The sequence below is a fragment of the Enoplosus armatus genome, chromosome 14, assembly GCF_043641665.1.
Source record: "Enoplosus armatus isolate fEnoArm2 chromosome 14, fEnoArm2.hap1, whole genome shotgun sequence".
In the NCBI taxonomy this organism is placed as follows: domain Eukaryota; kingdom Metazoa; phylum Chordata; class Actinopteri; order Centrarchiformes; family Enoplosidae; genus Enoplosus; species Enoplosus armatus.
Window position 1 is genome coordinate 12,976,932 of NC_092193.1, and position 23,326 is coordinate 13,000,257.

The window sequence follows — 23,326 nt, forward strand, 5'->3', positions numbered from 1 at the left end:
CAGATGTAAAAGATTATTTGTTTTTGTGGGGCGGTTGATTTTGTTTTTCCCCTCACAGTGTATAGAATAAGAAATGTGCTATATGTAAAAAGTGTCCACAAAAAGTGAGATGTTATTAAGATATTAGGCTATTGAACATACATGTCAGTGTCAGTGTTTTATTTCTATTTGTATTGTTGTGTTCTTTTTTTTTTGCTGCTACACTTTCAAAATAATTTTAAGTGATTTGCCTTAAAAAATGCAGTACCCCCTCTTCCCCCCTCTGGTTTAAGTCAGTATAACTTTGTACACAGCATTGTACTGTGAGATATTCTGCCTCTGACACACTATCTGTTGTATTTTCAGAATAGAAGTTCTCTGTTACAGTGTGCACTGTTATAAAAAAAAGAAGAAGCAGAGAATTACACAGCAAATACTGTTTTCTTAACAGTAGTAACCGTCGTGCCTTCAATTTGTCCCCTTTTCCTTTGTTATCACAGCATTCAGAGCTCAGTATTATGTTCTCGCTTTTTGCGTAAATATGTTTTGCCTGTTTTGTCTCGTCCAGACGCAGAATGTTTGTCAAGCAGCAGATTAATGTTTGTCACTTCTCACCGTCATCTGTCCGTCTGTCTGAGTATTGTTGAATGTGAACAGTCCCACCTAATTCATATTTCATGTTCATGTTTCATCTTTGTCTGGGCGTCCCAATGTCCTCTGCAGTTTTAAACTACTTGAAGGAGCTGTGATAAGATTTTTTTTTTCTTCTGCAGTTTTTGTAAGCTCTACAGTGGGTGAAGTTCACATTTGTCACTTTGTGTTTGACAGTTGTGTTGTTCACCCTCTTGTATTATTTTGAAAGGGAATTATAAAATCCAATGCAAAGGGAGTGATTATATTTTATTTTATTATTATTATTATTATTATTTTCTCCTTTTTTTCTTCGCTGGCTGCTTAGGGTTGTAACACGTTCATGTTGTTGTGACCCTGTGCAAATATTACATTATGTAAACTGGTTCAGTCTTTATAATGCTTCAACCTGCTCTGACTCACTTTCTAATGTCTCACTCTTCTTGCTAATACAAACCTCATATATGTCACATTACATATTCCTTCGTTCATAGGATTTTCATGTAATTTGCTTTACAAAGTTTCCATTGTTGTTGTTGTTCAGTATTGGTCTCATCACTGCCAGGTTAAATTGCAGGGAAAATCTTGCGGATCTATTTTTTAAATTACTTTTAAAGTGGCAGCTTTGGTTTCTTTTGTAAATAATGAAAGAAAAGTGAAGTAGCTACTGTGCAGTTGTGAATAATTAAGCAAAATGAGCAAAGCACAATTTACAGTTCGATCAGACCATAGACAGCCAGCAGGCGTTGTCAGACAGTGGTGAGGAGTTTAAAGGGAGGGGGGGGGGGGGGCTCCTGCATTGGTTTGTAGTTTATTTCAAAAAAATTGTTAATGTCATGCCATATAAATTATTTATATTAAAATTTTATTTTTGTAGTTTGTACAGATGTTAGTATCTAGACTGAAGTTCTATTTTTAAAGAGTGAATATATATTATATATAAATATATCTATTTGTTGCCAAGTTTGTTTTTGTTTTGTTGTTTTGTTTTGTTTGCATTTTGGGAGGGGGGGTGGGGGTGGGGGGGGGTGACAACACTTTAGAGCAGAGGCCTTTTTTGGGGGGGGGTGGAGCAAAGGGGGCAGTTGGGGGACCATGAAGGAGAAGGTGTGTAGGATTGTGTCACTGTTACACCTTGTTTTTAAGTTTCCTCTTGGCCCTTCCTTCTTCATTGTCATTTTTTTAAATGTTCTTGTCCATGTCTAAAACACTGTGACTTCTGAAAACTATGCTCAAGAAAACCTTCGTGTGACCGTTATGTTCCCTCACCTGCTATAGAAATTTAACTAACAAAATAAATTGAATGAAAAAAGTGCTTCTGCGGTCTCTGCCAGTCTTTTCGAGTATGTGTTTGTGTGTGTTTGCCTGTGACCTCGTGAAGAGCTAAAGGGACACTACTGTTATCAGACGAGCTAACATACAAACTGACAGTGTTTGCTAGTTAAATATACTGGTTCAATAGGGCTGCTCTATTATCAAGGAGCATTGTTGAGGTGTCAAACAAGGTTCGTTGATATCCATGTATATAAGGCCTACAGTAAATCATACAAACAATGAAATCAGCTAGATGCTCAATATGCTGACTCTTATTAAGATCTCTCAACTTCATTAATCAGGTACAAGCACAACTATTCCCATTCAAGAGAACTTATACAGGACAAATCACAAATCATGCACACGTGACGATCAATAGCCCTTCATTATTAAGGTATTACTGCACCAGCAAAAGATTGAAAAGTATAGCCTTTCTAGGACAGCACCTGTTGAACTGATATCCAAGTAGATTTTATGAATCAGGCCTCAAAACATTGTTTAATAACTAGACTCCATCCACCCACATCTTTCCTCCAACACGTCTGACAACTGATATGGAGGTTTTGCATGGTTCTCAGAGGATGATCCTCAGGATTTTGGTAACATCTTCGACCTTTGTTAAGTGCAAAATGTTTTGTGACCAACACTAATCCATGACTAGTAATCTCCAAGTCTAAAAACTGGATTTCTATATGTATATAAAATATATATAATATATAATGTTGCTGCTGACATTAATAGTTACCAGAGGATGAAACATTTCCATTTTGGACAACTTTCCTCTGGCACCACCCTCAGGCCAAAATGTCAACTTTACACACAAGATATCTCATAATCACTATAGGCAGATAACCGTGGAATTAGATGTGGACATTCATGGTGCCTGAAGTGAATTTCCTCATAGCATTTCCTCTACCTCCACCATCAGGATGGATTTCACATTTTCAGTCCCACCACTGTTCTTACGTCTCTAAGAATACCAAAATTGTCACTTCCATATTGTGAGTTATGATGACACAACATCCAATCAGTGAAGTCAGGAGACTGCATAGTTATAGCATGACACCAAGTCAGGATTACTGTAATACCCTAAGAAGCCATTTGCTGACTTTCTTGGGTTACATGAAAAAAAAATCATTAATTTATTTTAAACATTATTAAATAGATAACTCACTGCAGGATTGAATCAGATTGGTTTTCATTTCAATGTGCCTGAGGTGAGTGTTTTCATCTTGTGGAAGCACACATTTCGCTCTGCTTCCTGTCAGTCACCTGACACCCACTGAAAGACCCACGAGCCTGGGTTAGGAAATAATCCCTCAACATGTTTTACCTTACACACTTTATTGTCCCATTCCTGCTTGTTTGGTAACATTTCTTATTACATTCATGGATGCAAACATTTGGCAATATGTGCTGCCTTACTACAGCGTTTAAAACGTGTTTAAAACGTCTCCACTTCATGAGCAATGAATTAACACAGAGAACCACTGAACTGGAGCGTTGAACCACCTGGAAAGTGTCTGGGATCACTGGCTTCCTGGATCATTGTTGTGACTCGTCTGTCTAAATCTCCACCATTGTGAATGCAGATAGACACACACACACACACACACACACATACACACACACACACACACACACACAAGCATACACACTCACATTCACACAGACATCACTACTATGCGTATGTACACTACACTAAACTAAAACACAAAACAAACTACATACTCACACGTACACCTCCTGGGCTCCTCCCTCACACACACACACACACACACACACACACACACACACAGGCCCACCTGTGTAGATGAAAGGTAGATGCTGTAAATTCCTTCGCTTCTCACACAACAGCTCCTCGTTTGTCAGCCCAAGCAGTGCAGCCCATGTCTGAATCTGATACCTCAGTCTTTTGAAGTTACTGTCATGCATGTCCACCTCTAAACCAAACCTCACACACACACACACATGCTCTCTCACACACACATAAAGGCAGACAGTACAACACAATGTTCATACCGAGCTATGTGGTTCAACCCAAGCTTAAATTCAATTGAACTTAAATTCCATTTATTTAGTTTGTATCTCACACACACACACCCAAGCGGCAAACAACACTGGCCAGACTGATTTAGTTTTAAGGCTGTACGTCAATTACAACAAATTTGCCCCCTGAGTGATGTCATCCGGGGAGCACATGTTGTATTTAATGTTACAGCTCAGTGACAACAAAATGAATACCTGCTGTCCAGTTATGGGTCATGGCACAGCTGGAGCTTATCCCAGCACACATTTGGTGGAAATCAGGTATACAACTGTTCGGACTAATATTCACAGCTATGAACAATAAGCAGTAAGAAACCCAGGAGAACACAGGGAGAAAACTTCAACATTCACTCAAGAAAGGCAACTTTACTTAGGTGTGTCTTGCTGATCACTAAGCAGCTATACCACATCTTCACAGTCAAAATACTTATTCTATTTTATGTGGCTGTAATACTGAAACATTTTAATTTAAGAGTCCACTGTTCTACAGCACCCATTCATTTTATTTTAAATGTCCCAGAAAGAAATTAATGAAATAACCAAAAACAGATGTGATGACACAGGCTGGTTTCAATAGATTTAATTTCTTGTTCCCCTGTTTAGATGCTTATAGACAGAGTATGAGGTTAATGAAAATATTCTGCCATATATGTGTTTTTTATGAATGAAAGATGTGTCTAATGTGCCCTCTGCATTCTCATGATTAATTAATTAGTTTGTGTGTGAAACTGTTTTGTTCACATTATTGTCAGAGTCTATGGAATTGATTCCTTGTTGTGACTGAGTGCACAAAACCAGTCCGATGTCAAAGAGAAATGATCCAAAGGGTGAACACAGAAAGCTGTAATCATCTACGCCTGTTGTCACATTACAGTAAAAGCAAACCTTTTCTGTTTTTATTTTCTATCTTGGCATTTTTTTTGTCCCTATATCTTTTATTTGTGTCCTCTATCATTGGAACAATGATTGCTAAACCACTTCAGCCGAGAAACAGAATTAGTGATGTGGTTTGATGGTTGCCCTTTATGGTTATGATGAGTGTCTTTTGGCGGGGTTTCTTATTCAGTAAAACCTTTCACACATTATTGTTCTACTTTGCTCCCTGAAGCTTTCCAAAACAGATTATCAGACACATTTTCAGTGATGGAATGTAACTAAGTACATTTACTCAAGTACAATTTTGAGGTACTTGTACTTTACTTGTGTATTATCTTCTCATGCTACTTTATACTGCGACTTTTTACTTCACTACATTTATCTGACAGCTTTAGTCACTAGTTACTTTACAAATTATGATGCTTTGTTATAACTTAAACTACCCAACAGTATATTCAATTCATTGGACTGACAAAGCAAGCATTGTCAAAGATGTCACTTTGGGCTTTGGGTAATTGTGACGGCATTTCTCACTATTTCAGAAATTTTAACAAACAAAACAATCAATCTATTAATCAAAAAATAATCAGTAGATTAATCCATAATGAAAATAATCATTAATCCCACATGACATAGTTAACAATCAGCTCCACCTCAACCAAGTAAAACAGTAAAATCCTGTTTTTACATTAATGCATGAGTAATAATAATCTAATTATATAATATACAACAGAATAACAGTCACAGCGGCCGTTTTTCTGCTTTGAGTACTTTTACTATTAATACTTAAAGTAAATTTTCCTGTTACTTTTTCAATGCAGGACTTTTACTTTTACAGAGTATTTTTACAGTGTGGTATTAGTACTTTTACTTAAGTAAAGGATCCGAACATTTTTCAAAAGTGAAAGTAGGGTAACAGAAAAAGTAAAACAAAAAGTTTGATAATAATGTGTATGCATACATCTGTAAAGGAACAGAGATAACAACAATAAGGGAGCACCACAGTCAATACATTATAGCATCATAGACAGCATGAACATACAACACCATAAATCCTCTACATGTGTGCTTCTACACAGTAATGGAGGACCAGTGGGGCTCACTCCCTCCTTCCTGTGTGTGAGTGCAGTGTGTGGGCCCAGATAGCAGCTGATAGTCCAGATAACACGATCTCCCAGTGCCAACTCCTGACCTGAGTGTGAAGGTGAGATCAATGGAGGAAAAGAAAACACAATGAAGGAACAAAAGACTGAACTCGTGATCTGGTGATGCTGGTGATGGTGTGTATGCGTGTGTGTGTGTGTGTGTGTGTGAGTGCGTGCACTGCTTGGGTGGCCTGAGGATGAGCGCCCATTGTTGCTGGAATTCAATAGGGCTGATTAGTAAAGAAAAGTGTGTGTGTGTGTGTGTGTGTGTGTGTGTGTGTGTGTAAAAACATGCACTGGCATGCGTGTCTGTGTGAGGCAGGGGGTGGTGTATGTGTTTGTACTTTTGCACTAAGCGCAGCAGAGAAGAATGGGGGAATTAGCTGTAAAGCCAGTGAGAAAGCAGACTTCAGGGTGACATACCACACAAATCTGGGGAATGGGGATTGTTTCTCTCCACATTCACAGCAATGCTTTGTTTCAATAGAATGACTCTCTCGCAGCTACAATACAGTGATAGATGTAAAAGAAATATGTGTGTTTTTAGAGAAGCAACACTGCTCGTAAACTGAGACATATCTGCTGGAGAGTTCTTTTAGGATTTGAAAATTAAAGCCACAATAACCCAGAAGTTGGTCCCCAGTTTGAAACTCAAACCATTACTGGAATTTTAATTAACTTTCAAACCCCAGTGACCCCATTCCCAAGTTTCTTAGCACTTACATTATTTTTGTCTCCTAACTAAGGATGAGTTTGATGCCTCAAAATGAAATAAAGAAAGTTTTTCATATAGAACATTTCATTACAGGCAGACTCCATGTACTTTACATTACAGTAAAATACATGTCAAATGTAAGCAAGTCCACATCCACCCCACAGTTATATTGAAAAAACTATGAAATTCATGTAATTGAACATGGCCTGTTACATGAGGTGCATGTCCAACCACCGGCTTCATGTATCTAATGCCAAATATCTAATTAAGTTCTTCACTAAAGTAATAATTGGACATTATTGACTTTCTTCCCGAGAGTGAGATGAGAAGGCCGATGCCACTTTCATGTTTGTCTGTTCAATATGAAGCTAGAGCCAGGCAAAGCTTAGCTTAGTTTAGCACAAAGACAGGGGGGCACAGCTAGCCTGGACTCTGTCCATAGGTTAAAAATCTGCCTTCCAGCATCTCTTAAGCTCACTAATTAGCATGTTAAACCTCCTGTTACAGTTCCAGCACATACACCCCTATAAAACTACAACTTTAAGTTTTTACACTTCTGTTTTTGTCCAGATTAAAAAAAGATGTGTGATGTAATGTGTAAATTAGTGACCTTTGGAGGTGCTGGTAAATAGATTTTATTACCTTGGGACAGAGCCAGGCTTGATGTTTCCCCCTTTATGCTAAGCTAAGCTAACTGTCTCCTGGCTCTAGCTCCGTAGTTAATGCACAGATTTCAGAGGGGTATTGCTCTTCTGATCTAACTCTTATAATCTAATAATAATCCCAATCAGTGACTCCTATTCCTTAATTAATTTATGCTACAAATGTCGGCTTTACAATGAAACGTTTAATATTAAGCCTTCTCAAATGAGGCTATAACTCTCATACCTTTTGTCCAAATAATAATAGTGACATTGTATTTGTTTTAACATTACTTTTTTTAATCTTACATGGCAACAATAAAATAAGGAGAGTAAATAACACAAAACAGTCTATGATTACAGTGTACTAATAGTTCAGACCATCAGACACACAATTTAATTTATGAAGCCATTTGCAACCTTTTCTAATGTAGCAATGATGTTCTAAAACAATCTTCAGTCTTCCTCTGTTAAATATTTTATTAATCAGTCCATGCACATGTTAATTTCACTCACTTAATTACACAATCATTTGCTCCCTTGCCATTCTGTGCCTGTGGAAATCTCCTTTGAGAGTTGAGTTTCTCTGCTGCTGCCTGTATTTGTATGTGTTCCTGCACAGTGATTGCACACTGCAGCAGATTGTTGCTCCAGCCGAGTTCTTCTAATCATCTCTCCCAGAAACAGAGGAAGAACGAAATCAATATTTACTGAAAACGCTCTTCAACGTAACAAATGTGTTTGTAATCTATGCCCCCCTGTGTGTGTGTGTGTGTGTGTGTGTGTATGTGTGTGTGTATGTGTGTGTGTGTGTGTGTGTGTGTATGTATGTGTGTGTGTGTGTGTGTGTGTGTGTGTGTGTGTGTGTGTGTTTGATATACCTTGGCCGTGACCGGGCCTATTGAGGGGTGGCAGGAGGAGGAGGAGGAATACGAAGTTCCAGGCAATCATGCAGACAGGCGGGAGGGCCCGTATAGTGTAAACATGTTTTAAATAAACAGGAACCAGCGTAATGCCCTTTTAATTGATTCATTCTGTGCTTTGCTGTTTACAGAAGGGCCTAAATATGAGCCTCGTAAGGCAGAGGCCTTGTGTTTATAAGTGGTTTGTTTAGTTCAAACAATAACAGTTTGAACACCAGACGTAGTTGTGGATCAGTCGTGATGGGTTTTGCTGCGCTGCATTTTTTTTTGTTGTGTTTTTCATGCTCTCCCTCTCTCCCTGCATCACTCTATGTACATGTGTGTGTTTTTCCACTTGAGAGCTCCATTTTAGGGGAGAATAAAGGAGCTAAAGCAGCTCTCTACAGTACCCCACTGTCTCCTCTTTACAATTTGCAGGGCAGCCAGGGTATGTTGGTTTGTGTGTGTATGTGTGACTGAAGTTTAAATTGTAGCCACAGTGTAATGATATGGTGGCATGGCATTGAGGGGTACTCCAAAGGGAGGGCGGGGGTTGGTAATTAAACATATGCAGACACAGACACACACAGAGGGTGAGACACACACACACAGTCAGACACACAGAGAGGCAAAGAAAGAGAGCAAAGCTAAACACATCCAAGTGGGGTAGTAAAAGCTAATGAAGGCTCAGCGCTAGGCTGGCACAGACAGCCATTTCATGTGGTGAAGAGGAGAGGAGGAGGAGGAGGAGGACTGGGCAGGCTGGGGAGCAATAAGGCAGAGCCTTTACTCGAAAGCAAGTTAGGCAAACCAGAGGATAAACTATAATTGACACCATGCATAAGCGTGGTTTTTCAATACCGTTTGTCTCCGGGTCTGCCAAATAATTGTCTATGCAATGGAAAAGGCAAACAATGGCATTAACACATTTGGGCCGCACTAACAATAAAACTAACACTACAGTGTAGGTAGCATATTACAGTACTGTAAGAGTTAAGCAAATCAGCTAATCAGCTCAGGTTTATTTAAGAAAATCACCCAGTAATGATCAGACATAGTATTTGACAGAGTTAATGCTTCATAAAATAATACAGGAAAGTTAGTCACTAGGTCATTTAACGAAGCACTGTATAAAAACAGTACAAATATATATCAATGTGTGTACGCTGCCTTGAATCACAACACTAAAATGGCTGTCACTGAGGTTAAAGTGGTAACGTGCAAGATTACTATTTCCAATCTTTTGTTTTTAATGGTGGTGACATCTTTGATGATAAACCAACGTTTGCTGTGGTGTTTTTTAAACCGCACTTCAGAACTCACAGTGTGGCCGGTGCTGTGGTTTCTTTATTTCTGTAATTTTTGTTTATAAAATTTGAGTTTATAAGTCTTTTTTTCTCCCCTTTGTCAATTCAGCTTTCGTGGTTAAGCGAACTACTAATCTTCTATTTGCCTCAAACCGAGGCTGCTTTTCTTCACAAACAGCACATTACTTAACATGAGCCAGGGAATATAGTGTGCAACTGAAGCTGTTTTTGTTTTACAAATCGTCAATGCAGGCAAAATTGATCCAAGCTAAATGAGTCGGGTTCACAGCCTTTTTGGAGAGGAAGCTTTAATTCCACAACGTAAAAATATGATCCTGGTGTGTTGGCTCATTTCTTTGCCCTGGAAAGAAAATCTTCATCTTATTACGTCATTTTTGGAATTTGCTGAAGCCTACAAGTCTTCTGTTCTTAAAAAAGGTGATACAATCTGCCAGTGAAGTAAGATTACAACTTGTTTCAAGACTTTTGTAGAAATCAGCGTTAGTATCTTGAAGGAAGACAGAATAAGGCAACATTACATTACAGTTCATTTTCATTTCAAGTTCATTTGTAATGGAAACATTTTGCAGTTATCTCACCGCGCTGTCAGTTTTTTTCACCCAGAAATAATATCAGAAAATTATGCTTTTGGGACTCAATAATAAACAAAAATGACTTTTTTTCAGTGCATCCCATCGCTGTGGTTTCAGAGAGGGCTGTAAAACTCTGGATATAGGTGTAGTTGTTCTTTGAGAACTGTGGGGTCCACATGTTGTACCCTGCACTGTGCAAGCAAGCATATGACTTCTCTGGTGAGTCCCGTAAAAAAGAAAAAAAGAAACACTGGTGGGTTTTAAGGATTAATTTCAAAAGCACACTGACACATTTCCACGCTATTCATGGTTTGCGGTTTTGACTGGTGTTCCCTTAAAGAGGTTGTATGCAGGCCTGCAGTATCTCAATCTTTATGGTTCATATAAAGAAACTTATTGAATTCAAGAATAGAATTTATGGGCTAATGTCACAGCCATGGATGAAACTTTGTTTCAGACGCATTTTATTTTGTCACTTAAGTTTCAATGGAAAGGTTTAAATCAAGTTTTAAGCTGAAAAACCTTATTTTTGTTCTAATGTTTTGCTGTGAAGTAGCACAGCTCTCCAGTATGAAATGGAAAACTGATGAAGACCAACAGGGAAATTGTGAGTGACAGAGTGGCCCTGTGGACTAGTTACTGACCAAATGGAGAAACAGAGAAACCAAGAGCTGCACTCTGTGACTGAACATGTGTGTGACTGTGGGTGTGAAGCAATAACACTAATGGCATTCAATACTGCAGCCCACAAGATCTTTAAGTCCTATAATGTCCTACAAGTGCCCTAAAAGTGTCCTACATGTTTAGTTTTTTACTAAACGTGTCACATTATATCACCTCAAATGTCAGGCTGCCAAATTTGTAATTGGTTATAAACCTTTTTTTGTTACTTGTGCACATATTGCTCAAGCATGTTTGAAAAATGTTCCTTTTTTTAGATATGTATTTCAATATTTTATAGTATTATTTTATACTAAAGCTAGAAGAGCATTGGATATACACACATTGGATATACTGTATGTATTCATGTGTGTCAATTGTGTCCTGCAACATCTGCAACATGCTCTGACCAACAGGGGGCAGAGTTACAGCAAAAGTAGATTCTGTGTTATTTCTATAGGCTACCTTTAAGAAAGTTCATTACACCACTGAGTTGTTAAAATAGAGACACAGACACTCACACATGCTCAGGGCTATACAGTATTTCATAATCACCAGCAGCAACTTAAAGATTCACTGACATCTGTCACTCCTAGCAGTCAACACAGTGCTCCTCTTCTGAGTACATGAGCTAACAGGCCGACACGTTGTGACAGAACATAAGTTACTGAAACTCCAATCCAAATACAGGTCAACCTCACCTGCAATACACACCAGCTCACTGACATCTCAGTTAACATGTTGCATCCTCTGATATGATTCTATTAATCTCAAAAATCAACATTATTTTGGTATGAAACCGTTCCAATTGATTGCCAGAGTGATGCTGTGATACTGCAGAAGTAACCAACCTGTGGACAGACAAGTCCTTCCCGTAGTGTACAAGCAGCTGTGTGTACTACCCTGACCCCTCTTTACTGCAGAGACCAAACACATAAACAAAATTATAGTTGAAGAAAAAAATAAAATTTGCCAGCTGGGCAAACTTAGGTGACCGTTGGCACGGGGCCGTGTGTGTGTGCCAGAGCTCAAAGGTGAATAAACTGCTAACTGAACTACTGCACTGCTTGAAACGATGTGTTTGAAGAGTAAGCTTAGTCTATATGGCAGCTTTTCTTAAATGATGGGCCGGGAACCAAAATGGGTCACTGGCATGTTTCAGTGGATCCCCACATGCCAAGAATACTAATATGCTTTAATGAGTGAACGTTCCAGACTCGCTCAGTATTTGCTCAGTTTGGCTCCTTGGCCGGAGAGGTTTTAAATCCCTGCTGTAGCTATGTTGGACGCACACTGAGTTCAGTTATGAAACAATAAATCACACCAGACCATCAATTGGTTGACACTGTAGAAAAGTACACTTAGAAAAATGTGATTCTAATATTGGCTCATATGTCTTGTTAGTGCTTTTATTTCCAAGTCCAGAGTTTGCTGTATGTTGCTCTTTCAGTTTGTAGCTGTATTGCTCTCTGCTGGCCATGTTGTATAATGCAACATAGGCATCCTAATATTACAGAGATGTGAGATAGGTTTTCCTTTAAATAAGATGCAAAACATTTAGTAAAGAAAATTAACTTCAGAGAAGAAAAATTAGACCAGCAGAATTACGCAGCTTTTTCAAGTTGAACAATATATGAGTTCTTCTTATTATCTTCCCATACCATCTTATTGCTCTGTGTTCCAGCATCACTGTGAGTGGTGGCTGTCAAAAATCAAAAGTCTACTGCATTTGAGAGTTTCTCCATGAGCCAAAATGACTAGAGCTGACCCTTTTTGAGGGGTTTTTGCAATTGAATTGAAGCAATTTTAAAGACATAAAGTATGGATATCAAATGCTATGTTTGTCAAAGAATGACATAATTAAAACTATTTACTCTAGTTGAAACCAAAAGAAAGTGATAGGAGGTTAGTAGTTTAATACTCTTTGTTCTTCCCCTGCTCCTCTCCAAGTCTGTCAACCTTCCTGGGTGGTTTGTAAAGTGTGCTCAGCTCACGTACTGTATGCATGTGTGTTTATTTAGTCTGTATAGGGGAACAGAGCCTTGGCCTCTGCCAATTTTCTTTACACTGAGAAAATATGCGTTTGGACTGATGGAAAAAGGGGGAGCAGTTAAACAGACCCCTTCTTCCTCAAAATCACCACCACCACCCTACAGACTGAGAAACCAGTGCCTCAAAACTTTGCTGCTGCTTTTGCGTGACTGTAATCTCCACACAGCTATGTACAGATAGATCAAATGAAATGGATAACTCTAATCAATGACAGGCTGAGTAAGATCCCAAACTCTTATGCAATGAACGCACACAAAACTTAAAAAAAACAAAAAGCTGTTGAATGCTTTTACATCTAAGTACAACCGTGGCACAAATGTAAACGTGCACATTGTCTTATAAATCTGACAAGAATAAAAGAAACATTAATCATCACCATAATGTCACTTATAGCCTTCGTGTAAGATGCTGTGATAAGATAAAGACCACCAGAATACTCAGATTTGATACAAACTTAACAGAGACAGACATACACATGGAAACACTTTAATGACTTACTTGAAACCAATAAATGTATCACAATTAATTAAATAAATCCAAATACCATAGAGGTTCAAAGAGTCATAACAACATTTAAGGATGCCCACACATCCACAGATGATCTCTCTCTTTGTAGTCTATAATTTAAAACAGGAAGTGTGAGTTTTCATTGAATATAAATTCAAAGAGAGACATAAAAGACAGAGAAAATTAAAAGCTTGGCAAGGATATAATTGACTTTGATAACACCTGATGTTGTTTGTAATGATCAAATGTTTTCTATGGATGTATGCAGGCAAAACAATCACTCCTTCTTAATAGTATTTAATAATTGGCAGTAAATGATGAAGGTATATTGAGCTCAAGCGCCCACATGGCATCATTTTAAACAATGTCATCACTATTAATGTCATTGTAGAGCTGACATGTGTACAAAAACACAAGTAAACACACAGACGAGAAACTTTATTTTTTTTAATGCAGCACACAGAAGTTTAAAAACGTGTTTATCCTATTGCATCCACTCGAGGCCACTGAGGAAGTGCTTAGTCGGAGACTGAATCTGTGAGAATGGATGGACCGACTGACTGGAAGGGACGAAAAGGGGGGAGGAGCGCTCGGGGAAGAGAGCAGTGTTTGAGGGAGAGAGGAGAGGAGAGGAGGGTGTAGGAGTTTGGGGGATGTGAGGAGAAGAAGGAGGAGGGGGAATACCACCCACTAAGCCAGTTGTGGAGAGGTTCTGGGGGTTGGGCTGCTCACAGGAAACAGTTGTGGCTCCATCCCAGGCCTCACACCGAGCAGCCCTGGGCCACCCAGTCATCGACAGACAGACCTACCAAATGGCCTGGCCGGGCCAAACCGACAGGGATTTGTTTATTTTTCATCCTTTGGTGGTGGGGGGAAATTGTTCAGCACAAGCTGTTTATTAGACCTTTGATTTGTCATGTGTCAGCGTTCGCTTGCGGGGGAATGTGTATACATAAGTCCGGCTTGTGTATAGTTAGGAGGTTTGGAGGCTGAGAGGGTGTGGGCACAGAGGAGTGGGGAGGCTGGGGGGCAAAAACAAGAGAGGAAAAATGGGAAGCCTCCCACGCAGAAAGCAAGGATGAACTGCATTATGGGTCATTCTCCAGCTGTCCCTGATTGTTGCTGTCATGGGGGACTGACCTGTTGTGCCTGCTTTGCGATAGGTGTGGGGAGGGAGGGAGCATGTGGACAAATACAGGGCTTCTGTGGTTACATGGATGAAATGCTGAAGGCTAAATGGATCAGCGTTTAGCAGAATTTGGGCACAACTGAGCAGCAAACAGCACAGCAACAGTTAAAGTTTACTGTGGAAGTATCAAGTCATGGATTCACATATCTGAAATATGTAATTAGTAGGTGTGTGTGACTGCAGTGCAGTAACAATATGAAAAATTATCTTAGGCAATGATGTAGTAAATGAGAAAAAGCCTTTCGTGATGCATCACCAGGAAGCTTAGGAATCACACCTGAAGCTACACATTGACCTTCTACTCCAGCTCTGTGAGCAGAGATATTTCATCAGACAGCAGATTTTAGCCTGGCTAAAATCATAGCAGTTGCTATGCCTGCTGCATCCATGGTCAGGACTCTTACTCGAGACTCGAGACATGTTGTTTACAGAAGTTTGGTGACAACAACACCGTCATGAACAGTGTCATTTCTGAAGTAATTGTACCACTGGGAAAATTGCAAATATGCTTATCCATATGACTATATTGTAATGTTGTTCTTACACTTTTTATTTTGTTGTTTTAGTTGCATATATGTAATATTCGCCTGATCTGAAAACTCTCTTCCTGAACATAGTTAGCTGTTCAGTAAACAGGCATTACTTACAGAAAATGATTTCCCACGAAACAGATTTAAATAAGCTTAAACTCTATTTACATGTAGACATTTTGTTGGTATCACATTACTGTTACTCCTGCATCTAAACTATGCACTATTGCTATTACCCACTGTTACTGTGGGTAATCAAAGATATCAGCTGTAAGAAATATTTTAATATTGTGGGAAATCTAATTACTCCATATGGTGGTTAACAGTGCATCAAATATTATGAGCTCATCATGTGTTTTGCATATATAACCTCTTTCTGCAAATTGGTGACTAAAACATCAGAATAGTGTAGTAAAGTAAAAACTATTCTTCTCTCTGATGTGTATCCTTGTGCTGCAAAAGTATAATGTCATAAAATGTATAGTAGACTTCTCAAAAGCATTTGTGATGGGCCTATGTATACACCTATAGAGGCTACTTAGTTATATTTGCATGTATTACGACACTTGTACTCCCCTGACGGCTAGTTTGCATTAAAACAGGAAGCCTACAGTTTGTGATTTTTAACTTACCGTTGATTTTCATTAGAGGCAGATCCTAACCGATCCAGGCTGTGGCAGTATAACGCCAATTTGGATTTTACATTAAAAAAGCCATAGAAGAAGAAGGACGCATACGATGACGAGAACCAATCAGATTCCTAAATACCCGGAAGTCATGCCAGTTTAAATCTTGGGCGGCAGTGAATTTGGCACGAAGGTGAGCTGATTTTTGTCGTTAGTTGGTGAGAAAAAATAAACAAAAAAAATAATAAGTATACGATCATAGTTAATTGTTTGTTCATTTATTGATGACAGGAGGATGTAGTTGTATAGCGACCATAACATAATTGCTTAATAGTGCGAGTTACTTAGGTCGTTACCAAAACGCTAACGTTAACGTTAGCCTACCTGAGTCTTGATTTCTCTGTGACAGGACAGAGACGGATAAAATGGAGAGCAGCCTGTCCAGACTTCTTGTGGGACTATCTGTTCAAATCAGTCGAAGTGATGGTGAGCTGATGTTGAGTTCTTGCAGTTTTCACCTTCCAAATAATAACGCTGTATGTCGTTAACAAAGCTTCACTTTGACCTGCTGTTTGTTTATGTGCAAACCAGGTCGAGTGCATCTGGCAACTGTGAAGTCCGTCGATGCCGGCAAGTCCACTGCTATGGTGGAGTGGCATGAGAGGAACATCTGCCGGGGGAAGGAGGTCAGTAAGTCCATAAACACAGAAAGTTACATTAGTGATATGAACTCTCTCATAAACACCCATACTGAATGTCTTTTGAAATATCCCGTTGACAGTTAAATTAAGGTTACTGCATTTCTCCTCTTGGCTGATATAGGTTGAAGTGAATGAGTTGTGTGCACTCAATCCAGAGCTTTTGGATCATATAAATGCTGTCACCAACAAAGCTGCTGACTTGCCCCCTCCTGCTCCAGACAAGGCAAGTACCACCTTACTTTTTCACATAACAAAGATCTGGAGCAGCTTGTTATCAGTGTCAACAGGTTGGAATATATTTGTAAGGATTTCAGCATTTACACTTTTCAAATGTTTAGTTATAATCAAACTGTACAGCTCATCATTTTCATAAGATATATTGTATAGATTTTTCTTATTTTGTAATATTTCTTCCTATTTCTATTTGTCTGTTTGTATTCTTGGCTTGCTTTTTTGACAGTACTTTCTTTTTCTTTTCTTTTTTCTTTACTAAGCTTATTTATGCACCAACATATCAAAGCAAATTCCTTGTATCTGAAAACCTACTTGGCAATAAACCCGATTCTGAATCTGATAATCCTGTCTGAGCTACTTCCTTGTTTTGTGTCTCCTACAACATAAATCTGGCCCACTCAATAAATTACAAAAGAATGTCAAAGTTGAATGGTACAGATGATTTATATTGCATTACAATTTCTCCCTCCCTCTCTGTCTCTTCTGTAGAAGTATGAGGGTCGACTGCGCTCATCCAGGATTCCTGGCCCTGCCTCCTGTATGTAAATATATTGTACTTTTGTTTTTTGTTAGATTGCCATGTCCTAAAGTTTGTTTTCCTAACCACTTGTTTCCTTCCAAAAAGCCTCTGCTCCAGCAGTCACCAAGGCTGAAGAGTCAGGTCGGCAAGGCATGCATGTTCCTCTTCTCTAAACCAAATTAGTCGTTTTTTCGAATCACTCCTTTGTTAATGGGATTTGGGTGTAAATTCAGAAAATCCACAATCCTTGGAGAGCTGAACTCTGCTCAGACCTGGCCACTGATTACACACAAGCAATCATCTGCATTAATTTAATGATTAGCGGCACAGGGATGCAAATACCCAAACTTTGGGTATTGTCTAATTCTGGGCACGCAGCACTGTCCATTTTTGTCGATTTATCTGCTCTAAATTCTGGGTGGGAATAAAGAGAGGGGAAAGGAGTGCTGTGCATCAGAACTGATAACAAAGCACAAACACAGCATTTCTCTGTGTTGTCTCTGTGATGACACAACACCCAGTTTTTAAATTGACTGAAAGTAACACTATTTATCTTCAGTCAGTAATATTTTCATATGCAAATATAATCAAATGTTTAACCACTAACTGTCGCACTTTATCTTACACTCTTCTGTACCTATGATAATCTCTTATGGCTCATTTCTCTGTCACTCTGGGTTTCTGAAGGATCTCGTTTCATCTTAGAATGGCAAACTTGTTGCTATGGTCACTTGTTGATTTGGTGGACCAAAGACATGGTTTATCTTTCCATTGTATCAGGGTTTGAATACATTTAACCCCGGAAATGAACAATGCTAGCAATATTTAACATTCCCAACTTTAAGACACTGACACTCATACTGCAGCTGTTTGACTTGGATTTGTCTTACTTTCAGTTGCCAATCGGTCTCAAGTCAGGCAGACATGTTTGTTCCAGGCTCCGACCTCTGTTCCAGCACCAGTTCCTGAGTGTTCTCGGGAAAACCCAGAGATAATCCACCCTGATCTCCCCCCTTCATCAGTCCTCACAAACTCTGGTTGGTTGTGATCTTCTGAAAACATCATTGAAAAATAAATTCACAAAGTAGAACATTTTCCAAAAAACTGATGCAAGCCAAATGTTAGTTTCATTTAACATTTGGGTATTCTCTTTGACAGGTGATTGTGAATCCTGGTCATACAGTATATTTTGCACATCCACATTATGCCCAGTCACATGACACATAGTATCAAAAGATATGTTGTATGCATTAGAGTAGACTTTCAGGTATTTTCCATGTACAACTTAGTGTTTTCTTTGTTCAGTAATTTTGAAATATTTGTCATCTTTAAGAACTCAAGTGCATTCTCCTGCTTTATCTAGCGGTTCCTAATCAGCAGCGTAGAAAGAATGAGGCCAAACCAGCACAGTCGCTTGTCCGTGAGGCAATAAAGGAAAATGATGAACCCGAGAGAATGCCTCCGCCTGCAGTCAAAGGTCAGTAACAGATTTTGCACCAACATGATGATGTGTGTATCCACTGATTACTTGGATCTATAGAAATATCCCACAGACAGAGGAAGAAAGCTCTACACACTAATGTGACAAGTGCATCCTCCCTTTCTGTCCTGCAAAGGATTGTTGTTTTTCTTTTCTTTTGTTTTTTTTAGACAAAATTATTTAGTAATTATGCGCACATAGATCATATCAACTCCATATTCTATGAGAAATAAGAACAGGAGGTGCATGATATGAGGCGCATACAATATGTTGGATATTGCAATGGTGACGATGAGATGTGAGGTAATTGGGTGTTATTAGATGTTATTATCTCCTATGTTCTTCAGGCAGAAGAAAATCTGTGGCTCCCCAAGAGCTAAACAAAGGCAGCAAAAGGCTGTCTTGTGTTGTAAAGCCCCCTGACATGCAGAACAAGAAGGGAAAGGTGAGATTTCTTTTTACTCATTCTGCTATTTATCTCTTTTTTTATTTTAATTGGAAAAGTTTGACTTGGTTAGAACTTTTAGACACGAGAAGTTCACATTAAATTTACATCCCCTTTGTTTCCTTTTCTTTCTAGTTTGGAGAGGCTTCTCGACCAAACCAGAAGTTCTATGAGATGATCCAAGACTTCAGAGAGACCTTGGAAGTAACCCCCTTATCAGCTGCTGACCATGTAAGTTTGGACTTAAGAAGCATGTGCCTTGTATGAAGCTATATGCTGGTGCGCCATTATAGCCCACACTTACAGCATGTCTTGTGTTTTTATAGATTGAACCTCACAGGATTTGTGTGTGCGTTCGCAAGCGCCCCCTTAACAAGCAAGGTATATTGGGAGTGCCGTCTAACATCCTGTATACATTATCATCTGAATATAAAAGAGTAATTAATGACGCTGCGCAAAAATATTATTTTAATAATCAATTTTTGGGTTTTTTTTTTAATGCTGACTTTGACCTTCTTGTGTTTTCCAGAGATTAATAAAAAGGAGATAGATGTGGTGTCTGTACCTGGAAAAGGTGCTCTGCTGGTTCATGAGCCAAAACAGAAGGTGGACCTTACCAAGTACTTGGACAACCAAGTCTTCCACTTTGACTACTCCTTCAATGAGACCACCACCAACGAAGTGGTCTACAAGTAATTACTTCATTAGTCCTTTTATTTAGCAGCTAGGTTTCTAAATAAAAAGGGGGGATTACAAGCTCTTTTTTTTCAGAATTTCCTCCTGTGTGATGATTTAAAGGCATTGTCATCTGTCCGGTGTTTTTCTGACAGGCTGTAAATAACTTGGTTTTTAGGAAAGTGTAGCTGGCAGTGATTAATAAGTAGTAGTATCTGTTCAGTAATGTGTCTGAAGATGAAGGGTTGGAAATAGAAAGTGTACTTATAAATACATGCTATGATTGTTGTCTTTTTCTTGGTTTTAAAGAATTCAGCTTCTGACAGATTTTTTCTTTAGGTTCACAGCCAAACCTTTGGTGCAGTCCATTTTTGAAGGTGGTATGGCAACGTGTTTCGCTTATGGCCAGACGGGAAGTGGGAAGACTCATGTGAGTCTCTGCTTACTGTATGGGGTTGACTTGTCTTGAAACAGTATTTTCCATTTGTGAAATGTACTTATTTTTTGTTTTTTGGCACATTTTCTCCCTAGACTATGGGAGGTGATTTCACAGGGAGGCAGCAGAACAGCGCTAAAGGAATCTACGCCTTGGCAGGTAGGACCGAAACCATCCCCAGTGGCTCTCTATGCACTTCACATGGGAGGTGATGGTGATCTAAATGTGAAATCCCACACGAGCTAACGGGGAATCAATCAAAAGCAATTTGTTTTTGTCTGCATAATTTGTATTTGTTCCAGTTAACGCAGGATGTGAGTCCCGTTGCATTTATATTGCTCTACTCTTTTAAACTACAAAACATTCAGGATGGTCCAAACTGAGAACTTATCTTTGAATAATGTTGAGTCTTTCCCTTGTAGCCCAGGATGTTTTCACCAATCTCAACCACAGGAGGTATGCTAACCTGGATCTCTCTGCCTACGTCAGCTTCTTTGAGATTTACAATGGAAAAGTAAGAAAAACCTCCTACCTCCATAAACACATGTATTGAGAATGTTTGACATATAAATCAGCATATTCAAGTTATCCTTAAAGGGAATTATATTTTTTGATCTTAGGTGTATGACCTGCTGAACAAGAAGGCCAAGCTCCGTGTTCTGGAGGACGAGCGACAGCAGGTTCAGGTGGTAGGCCTGGAGGAGGTCTACGTGTCCACAGCAGAAGAGGTCATCAAGATGATACAGATGGGCAGTGCATGCAGGTACTTGAGTGTTAAGAACGTGTATGTTGCAATCTCATGGTACGTACTTCGTCAAACTTTCATACCTCTCTAAAACGAAATGTCGACTGAAAGAGCACTAAATATGTAGTGTTCATTTCTTGTTTTTTAACATAGCAACCCAAAACTAAAATCCTACAATACTTTTACATCACTACTTCAAATGCAACTTCTGGTTCAATAGAAAAATAAATACTTTTAGCCTAGCAGTTGAGAAGACAAACCATGTAATAACACAATAATGAATCACTCATGAATTTTCTTATTTTTCTGACAGTTGTGTCAAAATATGTAACATTAACGTGGTTGCTTTCCTTTTCCTTCCGTCTCTCCAGAACATCAGGCCAGACCTCTGCCAACGCCAACTCATCCCGCTCTCACGCCATCCTCCAGATCGTCCTGCGACGCAATGACCGTGCCACCACGCTGCACGGCAAATTTTCATTGATCGATCTGGCTGGCAATGAGCGCGGCACAGATGTCAGCAGCAACGACCGCAGCACTTTGGTTGAGACTGCCGAGATCAACCGCAGCCTGCTGGCTCTCAAGGTACACACACTAGATAAATAAGTAGCTGTGGACACAAAGTAAGAAGAGTCCGTTTTCTTTCTGTCACCTCAGCTAGGGTGCAGATAAAGTAAACATGGCACTCTCCAATTGAGACCATAAGATAAAATGATAAAATGCTTAACTTCTCTGACATCCTCACAACTTTGTCCATGTATTAAATATGCATGCACAGCACCTAAATCACACCTAACATACCCGTCTGTCCACTCGCGTGTCCTGTAGGAGTGCATTCGTTCACTGGGGATGAACAGTGACCACATTCCTTTCCGGATGAGCACTTTGACCAAGGTCCTCAGGGATTCCTTCATTGGAGAAAAGTCCAGGACCTGCATGGTACGTTAAAACACTGAACTTGGCTCACACCCAGTTTGACATACGGTGTATTATGGTCGGGTTATACATTATAGCGGATTATGCAAATGCACGCCGAACAAGCACAAACTCTGGTGTGAGTATAGTACAGAATGTATGTACACGTTTTCCCTTCCCTTATTCCATAGATTGCTATGGTGTCTCCAGGCATGGCTTCATGTGAATATACAATGAACACGCTACGTTATGCTGACAGGTACATCTTTAGTTTATGGTGTTATAGTAAATAGTTTTTTTTTTTCTTTTTGTAATGGAAATACTGTCTTTTCTTATTATGAAAAGAATATAATGCCTGGGAAGATAAAACTTGAAACCTTTTCTGCTCTTTGGCAGAGTGAAGGAACTGAATGGCAATTCCACATCCAGCGGAGCAGCGAAGGCACAAGAGCCTGTAAATAGCTCCACAGAGGAGGTCAGATTGCACAAGATGAGTCCCAAATCATAATTATGTTGATTATATACTATGTATAATTTGCTAAAATGTTGCTGTTTGCTTTTGTGTGTTGTAGGAATCTGTTGCGGATACCAGTGTGTATGATGCCATATCCCAAGTGGCAGAGCTGGAGGAGAAAGTCTATGTAGAGCTCAAGGTAGAGCTTTCTTAAGTCTGGTCTTCTTTACAACATACAAGTGATGATGCCTTTTTCTTTTTTTTATTGGCTTTGTCCTCACACGTATATCACTTTTTTGTTTCTCAGAGGGTAAATGGTTTTGTCAAGGAAATGGAGCAAACCTCGTACAACATCGAGGCAGGACTTCCTGACATGGTGGATCATACCCGGAAGTTATTGGGTTTGTACAAACCACAGCTTGATGTTGGTTTTCTGTCCGTTAGTTTAGCAATATATTCCAAAATGAATCACCTCCCATGCAACAGTGCTAACCACTGTGCCACCATGCTGCCGGGACAAAACTGTATTACACAAAGGACCAAAATCTAGTTGGATACATGTGCTTTACCATTACTTATTCAGTCTTACCTGTTATCCACAGACGTGTTGCTGGCTTTGCAGTCTGCTGTGGATCAAGAGAGAATGACGAGGCTGAACCACTGAGATGAGCCCACCGGTTGGACAAAGTTTGTCTGTCTGTTTTGAAGCAATTCCCTTTGCTTTTATTGTATTAATGACTTTATTAAATAAAATGTATTCAGACACTAACTCATTACAAACGTCTTTTTAAGAAACCACTAGTTGGGAACTACTGGTGTATATTGTTGGATGCCGCACTTTTCGCTGTGGCTGTTTTCATGTTTTGCCATGACATCCAGTGGCGGATAGATACTGGATTGTTTCCTATGTCCAACACCATGAGCAAAGTTTGATGCTAATGTGGAAGCAGCAGCAATACTATTAAAACAAAACTGTGTTATTTGTTTAATTAAGAAAACACGCAAG

At 39.2% G+C, this 23,326-nt stretch overlaps 1 protein-coding gene across 1 annotated transcript; it reads left to right on the top strand.

The window, feature by feature from the left end:
• The first annotated feature begins 16,140 nt into the window (after positions 1-16,140).
• On the top strand, positions 16,141-23,077 carry kif2c (kinesin family member 2C). Its single transcript, XM_070918733.1, has 22 exons — positions 16,141-16,201; positions 16,307-16,401; positions 16,538-16,639; positions 17,140-17,188; positions 17,276-17,311; positions 18,067-18,207; positions 18,534-18,647; positions 18,998-19,095; positions 19,231-19,326; positions 19,422-19,476; positions 19,625-19,787; positions 20,110-20,200; positions 20,302-20,365; positions 20,629-20,720; positions 20,827-20,969; positions 21,323-21,536; positions 21,780-21,890; positions 22,058-22,125; positions 22,263-22,341; positions 22,439-22,519; positions 22,628-22,721; positions 22,923-23,077. The coding sequence occupies exons 1-22, from the start codon at positions 16,141-16,143 to the stop codon at positions 22,982-22,984; spliced, it is 2,109 nt and encodes a 702-aa protein (XP_070774834.1). The 3' UTR covers positions 22,985-23,077.
• Positions 23,078-23,326: the final 249 nt, after the last annotated feature.

Excerpts from the sequence above, each read along its gene's own strand:
- kif2c (XM_070918733.1), top strand. The coding sequence starts at position 16,141 with ATGGAGAGCAGCCTGTCCAGACTTCTTGTGGGACTATCTGTTCAAATC. Across the intron at positions 17,312-18,066 it reads CACCAAGGCTGAAGAGTCAG|TTGCCAATCGGTCTCAAGTC; the intron begins GTCGGCAAGGCA and ends TCTTACTTTCAG. Across the intron at positions 18,208-18,533 it reads ATCAGTCCTCACAAACTCTG|CGGTTCCTAATCAGCAGCGT; the intron begins GTTGGTTGTGAT and ends TGCTTTATCTAG.